Source organism: Melanostigma gelatinosum (genome assembly GCF_949748355.1).
Source record: "Melanostigma gelatinosum genome assembly, chromosome: 6".
Classification (NCBI taxonomy): domain Eukaryota; kingdom Metazoa; phylum Chordata; class Actinopteri; order Perciformes; family Zoarcidae; genus Melanostigma; species Melanostigma gelatinosum.
The window spans coordinates 28,222,120-28,233,353 of NC_136639.1; the positions used below are offsets into that span (position 1 = coordinate 28,222,120).

Genomic DNA, 11,234 nt, shown 5'->3' on the forward strand with positions numbered 1-11,234 from the left:
TGAAAGGTATACAATCACCTTCACTCAGAAGTAAACAGCCACTAATCATATTGTTCTTACCCTCATTACATCACTTCAACACTTTGATGTTTATGTTTAATTAAAGCACAAACATCTGTGAGGACATGACAACACTCTCACAGAGACCCGTTGCTGCGTATGTCTTCCCACAGGGACGACTGGACGTGTTGTTGTGGTGGGACGGTGCATCTCACAGTGTTCTTCATCACCAGAAGACATCTTAGCTCAACACCAATGTGCAGACAAGAATAAAGCTGAACTGTGACGGGGAAAGAATCAGACCCAGCTTCCAATATTTACCCGTTCAGCCTCCATGTCTCCTGTAGGACACCGAGACACTAGTTGCCATGACAACTGCCATGGCAACGAAAGAGGTGTGACATCTTGAGGAGGTGAGTCACCGCACAGAGGCACGTTAAGGATGGACGCTTTCTCTCAGGTAGAGACAGACACGGCTGACAGCACGGGGTGAATGTAGAGGACAGATATTCATAATCGTCTCCTCTCAGACTGTAAATGATAACTGTAATTCAAAGTGCACATTTCTATGGAATTATGGAAACCTGCAGCTCTTCCATGCAGCATAATATGCTACCACAGCAACTTCTCCTTTGCCAAGTGCAGAGATCCCCAGCACTCACATCGTAACACGTTTTTTTTACAATTTGATTTATTTTAAAAAAGCACAAAAATAACCCTATATCTTTCCATTATGTACAATGGAAAGGTATGTTCAGTGTATTTTACTGCTGATGACTTTGCAAAGGTAATGTGAGTGCATGCGTTTCTGTCGTGACCCTGGCTGCACTCTGATTATTGTATCAAACTGTCCACCTCATTGACACACACAGTGCTCCTGGTGACTACAGCAGCAGCAGCAGCAGCAGTAATCTATGCAAAGCTCTACAGCTGGATGATGGCGGCAGCGTGCACTGGGACAGCATGTATCTCAGGGGAAGTAGCTGCACTTGGTTCCTTTCCTGAACCAAAGACATAAACAGTGCTGACAAATGGACAGACTTTGCCAAAAATATTGGTACCCTTAAAATAATGAATTGTTGGCCATGAACAGTGTTGAAATTAAAATATATTTTACTATCAATCTAGGGTTGAACCTGAATATTGCACCATTCATGTTTGGGTAGTTATTCCGTTTTTAATTTGGGTTTTGGACATTTGTTGTTTTTTAATCCTTCTGGATTACAGTCAGCATTAAAAGGCACCAAACCCTTTGGAGGATGTGTTGTATGCATGGACAAATAACAACACAAACAAAACTAGAACAACATTATCATTCAAAATGATTGCTGCCTCAGGCACTGGGTGCCTTGAATCTGTTCTGGGCACAATTCAATCTGAAGAATATCGGGGCATTTTGGAGCTAAACACACAGTCCAGTACCTTAATATGCCCTTAAGCTCACGGGTCCTCAGGATAATGACCCAAAACTACATCAAATGTCCCCTAACGACAGAGAACTACAGTTAATCGTCATTGTAAAAGCTCTCTCTCTGCACTACTTTGAATACTTCCACATAAGCAAATTGACTCCAGATTAGCTTTATCAAGGCTTGTAAAGTGCATTACACATGTATTATATTAGGCAGCAGCGTTGATGTTCACTGAGTCTGTGAGCAACAATGACATTTTCAGTGTCAAACATATTTTCGTCAGTTTCCAAGCAAACGTTGTGTTTTGTTTGACCAAAGGAAAGGAAAAGGAAATTTAAGAATTTTTTTTAAGTCTCTATAGGGTACATGCGTCTACCAAATGTCATACATGTAGGTGAAACGTAGCGATGGGGCTGCTCTTTTGAAAAGTTGTAGGGGGCGCTGTGGAGGCAGTTTAAAACAGCCACGCCAATATGTCAAAATATGTCTTCCCGTGACCTACGAGACGTGTACAAAGTTTCATGAGTTTTGGAGCATCCCAAGCCACTGAACCATCAGCTTGCTTTTTCATGGCAAATGATGCATTGCCACGGCAACAGCGTTAAACGAAATCTCACAATATTCATGATGAAGCATCTTCAACGTCTTAAGGCTCTCCTTACCAAATTCGAGACTCATCAGGTCAACTGGCTAGGAGTAAATAAAAGTATAAAATGTGACATTTACGTTTGCCAGTAGGCGGCGCTATGAGTTATTGAAAATTGAGTGATTGAAATATGCTTAGGCTTGAAATAACATCATGTTTCGGAAATGTTGTGCAGATTGGATAATGTACCTTGGAGTTATAACAACTTTTTCATGCAGAAAGGTTCTTCCATGAAAACTCACGAATTGAATCATTTTTCATCACAAAGGTCTTGAGAGCATCCTGACCAATTTTAAAGTAGATTGCATAAAATCTGTAGGAGTTAAAGTTAAAAATGATGATATAGCGCTCGCACAAATATGCAACCTATATCAGATGGCTATATTCACCAGGCCTGACAAGTGTGCAAAATGTAGTGAGTTTTCGAGTATGGCAAGTCTCCCAAATATGCGGCCGATGTACTATGTGTATTCGAATTTCACGAGGGCCTTCGCAGCCCAACGTTGTCCGTTGCTCGGACCCTAATAACATAAAAACATGAAACACACACACACAGGTGTTTTGCTCTTGAATGGGGTTGTATCGGCTGGAATCAGATGCACTACATTGTGGTCAGAGTTGGATATTGGAGGTTTTCTCCTGGATTGATAAACACTGTGTAAACCTAACCAAACCTAACGTATGCAATTGGTCGGTGTGTTTCCTGGACCACTGAACGAGTGGCGTAAAGGCAGTAGTGGGCCGTCAGGGCCAGCAAGGCCTTCTCTGCTGGCCCTGACAAAGTCACAAAGTGTGCTGGGTTTGAGTAAGGTAGCGTGACGGTGAGGAAGTGGTCTAGGACAGTGATTTTCACCGCTGAACCGTATATGCACATATATATATATGTGCATATACGGCTCAGTGGTGAAAACTCTCTCTCACACACACACACACACACACACACACACACACACACACACACACACACACACACACACACACACACACACACACACACACACACACACACACACACACACACACACACACACACACACACACACACACACACACACACACTTTTTTGAATAATTTTCCATGGTTGAGTGTCTGCGCCTGTAATACATTTCTATATCCAAAATGCTCACACTGCTGATTTAAGGCAATTTAAGGCAGAGAGAAGCAGAGTATATCGGTGTCCTGACATTTTTACAGCTCTTCTCTCAACTCAGGTGAGACACTCACGCACACACAAAACAAAACGGCGCACACCCACATTTGTTACTCACGCAAGACGAGATTTCTCCACACACACAAATAACGTGTCTCGCAAGACTCGTTTTCATCGGGAAACAATGCAGGAATCAGAAAACTAGATGTCGTAGATTCTTCAAGTCTTGGTAATGAAAGCAGGATTTATTTAACCACGGTTCGTCCCGACATCCCTCTTTGTAATATTAATAGTTTATAATGTATTGTGGTTGTTTGTATCACGATGTCATGAATCTACAGCACGACTGTTTTCATGCTGAATTAAATCGGGGTATGTGTGAATCTTAAAATAACCTGTGTCACAATACATGGACACCCAGGTCAGTGAGATCTCCAGCTCTGACAGCAGGAATGTGTTTCTGAGGACAACCAGACCACAGCCAACACCTCTGCTCGGATAACTGAGGCTTTAACACCACGCCATACCCACTGAAGCGCCCTGAAAACATCTGGTTCCATATATTTCTCTGGCACTGAATCATCCATTTCACACCTCATAGCCTCATGTCTCCCAGCCAGATGCATCACTGGGTGGAACCGATCTGTGATTGGTCATGACTGGCAGTTGACTTGATTTGTTCGTAACAGTAAATGCAGGTCTCACAAACCCCCATATGTCACTAGATCCCTGTGAACGGCCTTTAGTGTATCGTACAGGACTACGACCTACTGTGGAGCCATGCGGCTCGTTTGTTCATGAACACTATTCACTTGAATAGGCTGGCAAAGGGGCTGAATGTAAATTCAATGCAACTCATCATCAACCATGTTTTTACAATGTATTCTTTAGTTGTATAAACCAGGCTACAATACGTATTATTACTTTTACATAGATTCATCTAGAGCAGGAAAATAAATGTATTATTCATTCATCAATAAAGTACAAACAGAACAAGCAACTTGAAGACGTCACGTTGGGCTGTTGGACGTTATTGTCGGCATTTCTTTCTATTACTGGACATTTCATGGACAGATCAATTATTGCTAAATCAAGAAAGTAAATGGCTGACTCGTGATAAAAAATGATTGTTAGTTGCATTCTCAGATGAATCCGTAAATGATTTGTTTAATTCACTCATTGTTATCGTTTAGTATACAAGAGTACTGAAAATGCACAAAGCAGTCTTCAACATGTCTTGTCTTTCCACCAGTAACAAAAGCCAAAGATAATCATCTTTACAATGAACCAGTAACAAAAGCCAGAGATCATCATCTTTACAATGAACCAGAAACAAAAGCCAGAGATCATCATCTTTACAATGAACCAGAAACAAAAGCCAGAGATCATCATCTTTACAATGAACCAGAAACAAAAGACAAAGATCATCATCTTTACAATGAACCAGAAACAAAAGACAAAGATCATCATCTTTACAATGAACCAGAAACAAAAGCCAAAGATCATCATCTTTACAATGAACCAGAAACAAAAGCCAAAGATCATCATCTTGTTAGGATCTAAAGGAGCGTGTTTGGGTTATCAGCATTTAAGAAACTGAATTCTTGACATCAATAGAATTATTGATGTATGTAACAATTATTAATGATTATTAATAAAAACGGGGCACCACCCTGCGAACAGGGACCAATAACCAAACGATAAAACTAAGTCTCATAATTAGTAGTCACTCATAATGTCAATAGTCTGCGTAGGACTATACATTCAGTGACAGTGAAGGTTTTAAGTTCGAGCACAGGCTACTACATACAGTCTTATCAAATACATATGCACAAGTAATCACAGACGACTGCTCCTGAAAGTATAACAGAGTTTATTGAATCAAAATAATAAATGATCAGATCAATTAATATTGCAACCAACAAACGTTATCATACAATTTTATATGCCTAAACTAAAGAATGAATAAAATGGATGAGGGTGTATGTCTGTGTGTGTATGGGTCTGTGGGTGAACAGGAAGGAGTCTTACAGCTACAGCTAGGGACTACAAAGATGGCGGCGTCGAGTGACGCTGGCCGAAAGGGGAGGGGCCTTAAGAACTACAGCTAGAAACTACAAAGATGGCGGAGTCGAGTGACTCGGACAAAATGGCAGTTAGGCTGCTGTATGTAATCACGTGTGCCGATGCAGCACGTGTGTTGTGAGGCGATCGTTTCAACGGGGTTTTCCCCGGGGTAGAGCTAGGAGCTGTGTGTGTGCGTGTTACGTGAGAGGAGGAAAGAGAAAAAGGGTGGGGGCTCATGAATCAAACTTCTGCGTGCGGTCTGCGTTGTAATGAGCCTGAGTTTCCTGGTTCTATCACGCATAAGTATACCGCTGTCGTCTTTGAACTGCCGGTAACATATGCCGTGACAAACCACGCACCTCAGTTCACTCACAGAGTTGATTTAATGAGGAGAGAGTACTACACGAAGTGTAATAAAACAAATGAAAAGAAATCAAATGAATCCCAAGCAAACAGTCATAGTTAATACACGAATACAGCGGAGCTTCTCTGCTCCGTAAAGAGTCGCGTGATATCTCGATATCACGCGACAGTAACTTAAACACACAAAAACACGGGAATATCAACATATAAATGAATGACCTGAATTAAACTTACGTTAATTTAAGCTAAGCTATGCCCAAATGCCAAGAATCTTACTTGTCGATGCTTCGTTGCAACGTGGAAGTGTTCGTGGCAAATTTGTCCTTTTTCTTCGGCAGAAAGGGGGGGGGTAGGCTGCTTGCAGCGCGGCTTTGCAGCGGGCGCTGTGCCGTCGTGGCGTGAGCTCGCTCTGGAGCGAAACGCAGACGATCCTCGCTGCAGGGAGGACAGTTTAACTTCGGTTGAGACGACGTGGTCTGTGCGTCTTACCGGTAATCATCGGTCAGGAGAGGAGCGAGGCTTCGTCGGGCTCCTCTGTGCTGGTTTGTGCACGGAAAGAAAAAGGAGCAAAAAGCAGTGAACGGATCGCTGAAGCAGATTCGTTATCGCGGGCTGTTTCGTCCAGCGAAATGGCTCGTGACCTGTCAGGGTTTGAGTAGGGGAGAAGGGCCGTTACTTCCTCGTGGCCGGCGTAGCACTGGCGGGGAAAGCTGGATTCTCTGTGGCCTGGACCGGGGTCCGAGGGAAGAGAGAAGGTTGCGTGCCTCCTGTTAACCCCGGAGGGAAAGGTGGAAAAGGCCATGAGTTGGGGGAAGCAGATAGTTTTATAGAACAGGGGTCGAACCACAGGGGTCCTGGGTTCGCCTGGCCTTCGGCCAATGAGATTGGACCATAGTTTTTTGGGGGGAGGGGGAATTCACACCCGAGTGTGAAATTCCACCCAGAGGAGGCTTGTTCTCTTTGAAACTACAGGTCAGGATGAGACCTGTGCTCGACAAAGTGAAGGCCTGATTCTCTTTGTCCACAGCACATGTTTAAGCCATATGGCCAGAGCCCAACAATCTTTACAATGAACCAGTAACAAAAGCCAGAGATCATCATCTTTACAATGAACCAGAAACAAAAGACAAAGATCATCATCTTTACAATGAACCAGAAACAAGACAAAGATCATCATCTTTACAATGAACTAGAAACAAGACAAAGATCATCATCTTTACAATGAACCAGAAACAAAAGCCAAAGATCATCATCTTTACAATGAACCAGAAACAAAAGACAAAGATCATCATCTTTACAATGAACCAGAAACAAGACAAAGATCATCATCTTTACAATGAACCAGAAACAAGACAAAGATCATCATCTTTACAATGAACCAGAAACAAAAGCCAGAGATCATCATCTTTACAATGAACCAGAAACAAAAGCCAGAGATCATCATCTTTACAATGAACCAGAAACAAAAGCCAGAGATCATCATCTTTACAATGAACCAGAAACAAAAGCCAAAGATCATCATCTTTACAATGAACCAGAAACAAAAGCCAAAGATCATCATCTTTACAATGAACCAGAAACAAAAGCCAGAGATCATCATCTTTACAATGAACCAGAAACAAAAGCCAGAGATCATCATCTTTACAATGAACCAGAAACAAAAGCCAGAGATCATCATCTTTACAATGAACCAGAAACAAAAGCCAGAGATCATCATCTTTACAATGAACCAGAAACAAAAGCCAGAGATCATCATCTTTACAATGAACCAGAAACAAAAGCCAGAGATCATCATCTTTACAATGAACCAGAAACAAAAGACAAAGATCATCATCTTTACAATGAACCAGAAACAAGACAAAGATCATCATCTTTACAATGAACCAGAAACAAAAGCCAGAGATCATCATCTTTACAATGAACCAGAAACAAAAGCCAAAGATCATCATCTTTACAATGAACCAGAAACAAAAGACAAAGATCATCATCTTTACAATGAACCAGAAACAAAAGACAAAGATCATCATCTTTACAATGAACCAGAAACAAAAGCCAGAGATCATCATCTTTACAATGAACCAGAAACAAAAGACAAAGATCATCATCTTTACAATGAACCAGAAACAAAAGACAAAGATCATCATCTTTACAATGAACCAGAAACAAGACAAAGATCATCATCTTTACAATGAACCAGAAACAAAAGCCAGAGATCATCATCTTTACAATGAACCAGAAACAAAAGCCAAAGATTATCATCTTTACAATGAACCAGAAACAAAAGCCAGAGATCATCATCTTTACAATGAACCAGAAACAAAAGCCAGAGATCATCATCTTTACAATGAACCAGAAACAAAAGACAAAGATCATCATCTTTACAATGAACCAGAAACAAGACAAAGATCATCATCTTTACAATGAACCAGAAACAAAAGCCAAAGATCATCATCTTTACAATGAACCAGAAACAAAAGCCAGAGATCATCATCTTTACAATGAACCAGAAACAAGACAAAGATCATCATCTTTACAATGAACCAGAAACAAAAGCCAAAGATCATCATCTTTACAATGAACCAGAAACAAGACAAAGATCATCATCTTTACAATGAACCAGAAACAAGACAAAGATCATCATCTTTACAATGAACCAGAAACAAGACAAAGATCATCATCTTTACAATGAACCAGAAACAAGACAAAGATCATCATCTTTACAATGAACCAGAAACAAAAGACAAAGATCATCATCTTTACAATGAACCAGAAACAAAAGACAAAGATCATCATCTTTACAATGAACCAGAAACAAAAGCCAGAGATCATCATCTTTACAATGAACCAGAAACAAGACAAAGATCATCATCTTTACAATGAACCAGAAACAAAAGCCAAAGATCATCATCTTTACAATGAACCAGAAACAAAAGCCAGAGATCATCATCTTTACAATGAACCAGTAACAAAAGCCAGAGATCATCATCTTTACAATGAACCAGAAACAAAAGCCAAAGATCATCATCTTTACAATGAACCAGAAACAAGACAAAGATCATCATCTTTACAATGAACCAGTAACAAAAGCCAAAGATCATCATCTTTACAATGAACCAGAAACAAGACAAAGATCATCATCTTTACAATGAACCAGAAACAAAAGACAAAGATCATCATCTTTACAATGAACCAGAAACAAAAGCCAGAGATCATCATCTTTACAATGAACCAGAAACAAAAGCCAGAGATCATCATCTTTACAATGAACCAGAAACAAAAGCCAAAGATCATCATCTTTACAATGAACCAGAAACAAGACAAAGATCATCATCTTTACAATGAACCAGAAACAAAAGACAAAGATCATCATCTTTACAATGAACCAGAAACAAAAGCCAGAGATCATCATCTTTACAATGAACCAGAAACAAGACAAAGATCATCATCTTTACAATGAACCAGAAACAAAAGACAAAGATCATCATCTTTACAATGAACCAGAAACAAAAGCCAGAGATCATCATCTTTACAATGAACCAGAAACAAAAGGATATGGCAAAAATGGAACTTTCTACCATAAATCATACAAACATATACAAAAAATACAATCAGGCACAAGATGCTGAGTACAATAATCTGACTAACCACACTGAAATATAGCCTACTGTAACACCGAAGTATGTTCCATTAATACAAACGGGTCATATTACATTTTTTGATGTGTTGTAGACACAAAGACTATTCATCAGAGAATATAGAAACATACAGAATACAGCCATACCAGCACAAACGATGAAGGAGTAACAGGTCTCTGTATGACGGAGGATCACAGAGGCACTGAAGGTTGCTACATGTGGGCATTTAGCAGCGGTGCACAAAGTACTGCCTTCTATTTCAGTGAAAGTAGTACACAGTGTACAAATACAAGTAAAAGTCCTGCATTCAAAATCTTACTCAGGTAAAAGTACAAAGGTATTAGCATCATAGTTAAATGTATTTAATTTCAAGTACAAAAACTAAAGGTACTTCATAACAGTGTCGATCATATTATTTAACTATTGCATTAATATATACATTATTGTTGCAGCTGGTGAAGGTGGATCTCTTTTATTTGATATACTTCTGGGTAGCTCGTGAATCTTACCAAGAGGTGAGGAAAGTCTTTATCGATCATTTAAGAGGTTGGGCTTTCTTTGTCGACGAATAATTCATAAAACATTTAGAAAGGTGCCGAATAAAAGCATCGCTTTTCCTAAAACAATGTTATATTCTTTATGTTATATAAAACACAGCTTCAGTCCATGAGGAGCTACGTGTGCGTCAGTGACGTCATTGTTCCCGCAAACAATGTGTGGCGAAGATGCACATCAGAGAGGCTCGAGGAGCTGAAGTAATACCTAAAGACTGCGTGGCATGACTCTACACACACACCGCGCACAGTAGAAGGCCTGTGGCTACATGGTGCCACGAAGGATCCACAGCCCGCATATGTTGTGGTCAGTGGAGTGAGACCCAGTCAGTGTTTCGTGGTAGAGTAATGACGTCATTGCAGCTACACAACAGCAGCGTCTGCATGAATGGCAGCAGGCAGCAGCGGCTCCTTACCTGTCAAGCAGGTGCTGAGCGCCAACAGGGCTGCAAACACCGCAGCCTGGTCGAGCAGCGGGGCCCACATCCTTGGTGGAGCTCCGACAACTGACGGAGGACCAAGCAAGGGAGGAGCAGGAGGAGCAGGAGGGGAGTCCCTGCTGATCATTCCCCCATCCCCTGGTGTTGAGGGAGGAGAGGACTCAGAAAAACACCGACGACTTATGAAAACCAAACAAATAGAGGCGGCAGCCGTGACCATCTGCACCCTCCAGTGTGTTGGCAGCAGGGTGCGTGTTCTCTTCCGTGGATCTGATACATGGATGCGCCCCGTTCACTGACTAACTGATTGTGGAGACTTGTGCTGGGCTGTGGCAGATGCACGTGGCTGTGACGTCAACACGCTGCGCTCCCTCCATGCTGCCTTCAGGTACTCAGAGGTTCTGAGGTGTGATTAGTCAGCACAATATCAGACGCCTCACTAGCGCCGACTGAAGACGGGATACACGTGTAATTATAGTCCGATAGTGTCCCTAGAGCAGTGATTGGGCACACCAGTGTGCCGTGAGAGATCAGGTGTGCCGTGGGAAAATGTCCAATTTCACTTCATGAGTCTAAACAAATATTATTTAGTTGTTGCAAATACTTTGCCATTGTTGAGCGTCTGAGCTGTAATATAGTGTCTGGCTAAGTCATAAATACTCTTCCATGCCAGTGGGTGGCAGTAGGTAGCGCAGTAATGACGTGTTCATTTAGGACAGTAGAATGAAATGACGCGCGGAGAAGTTGCGGTGACAAGACGAACAGCGATGGAGAAATATTTGAAAAGTAAAAATGCAGACTCTGAACTGGACAAAATAACCCAGATGAAAAGCCTCGTAGGAATCGACACATTGAGAGACTTGTCATTAAATGGTCAGCATATATCCGGCCCTATGTGCAGCGGCCCGCCAGAAAATATCATGTTTATCACATACATGTGTGACCACAGACATGTGTGATCACATAC

General features: G+C 41.3%; 1 protein-coding gene across 1 annotated transcript in view; it reads right to left on the reverse strand.

Moving 5' to 3' along the window:
* Positions 1-10,359, reverse strand: part of npdc1b (neural proliferation, differentiation and control, 1b) — a 23,348-nt gene extending 12,989 nt beyond the window's left edge. The window contains exon 1 of the mRNA XM_079270106.1: positions 10,244-10,359. Within this exon, the coding sequence (XP_079126232.1) occupies positions 10,244-10,313 (70 nt within the window). The 5' untranslated portion in view covers positions 10,314-10,359. The remainder of the gene's footprint in view (positions 1-10,243) is intronic.
* Positions 10,360-11,234: the final 875 nt, after the last annotated feature.